The sequence below is a fragment of the Penaeus monodon genome, chromosome 23 (genome assembly GCF_015228065.2).
Source record: "Penaeus monodon isolate SGIC_2016 chromosome 23, NSTDA_Pmon_1, whole genome shotgun sequence".
Classification (NCBI taxonomy): domain Eukaryota; kingdom Metazoa; phylum Arthropoda; class Malacostraca; order Decapoda; family Penaeidae; genus Penaeus; species Penaeus monodon.
Window position 1 is genome coordinate 11324767 of NC_051408.1, and position 336 is coordinate 11325102.

Consider the following 336-nt stretch of genomic DNA (forward strand, 5'->3'; position numbering starts at 1 on the left):
TGAAACACAGATTCATAATTATTGTATTACAATCTATGTCTTTTTTATATTCACACAGGCATGTACTGCTTGGGAGAACTTCGTGTACCCGCTCGGCCATGCGAGTACCTGCTTAGAGACTGGAACGACATGTCTTTCTTGTAATGCGCTTGTTAACTGCTTCCCCACTGAGCAGGGTCTCGAATCCCTTGTAATCCCCTGCCCTCCTGACACTAAGTGTCATGTGGAAAGGGGTGTCGCTTCCTGCTTCCCACAGGTAATGCAGGTGTAGTAAGTAGGTTTGGTAGGCTGAATGATGGCTTGGTTATTTGATTGATTTAACATGTTATATAATTG

General features: G+C 43.8%; 1 protein-coding gene across 1 annotated transcript in view; it reads left to right on the plus strand.

The window, feature by feature from the left end:
* The window catches only part of LOC119587796 (mucin-5AC-like), a 4918-nt gene that overhangs the window by 742 nt on the left and 3840 nt on the right, over nt 1-336 (plus strand). Inside the window, exon 2 of the mRNA XM_037936493.1 lies at nt 59-256. Coding sequence (XP_037792421.1) covers nt 59-256 — 198 coding nt within the window. The remainder of the gene's footprint in view (nt 1-58; nt 257-336) is intronic.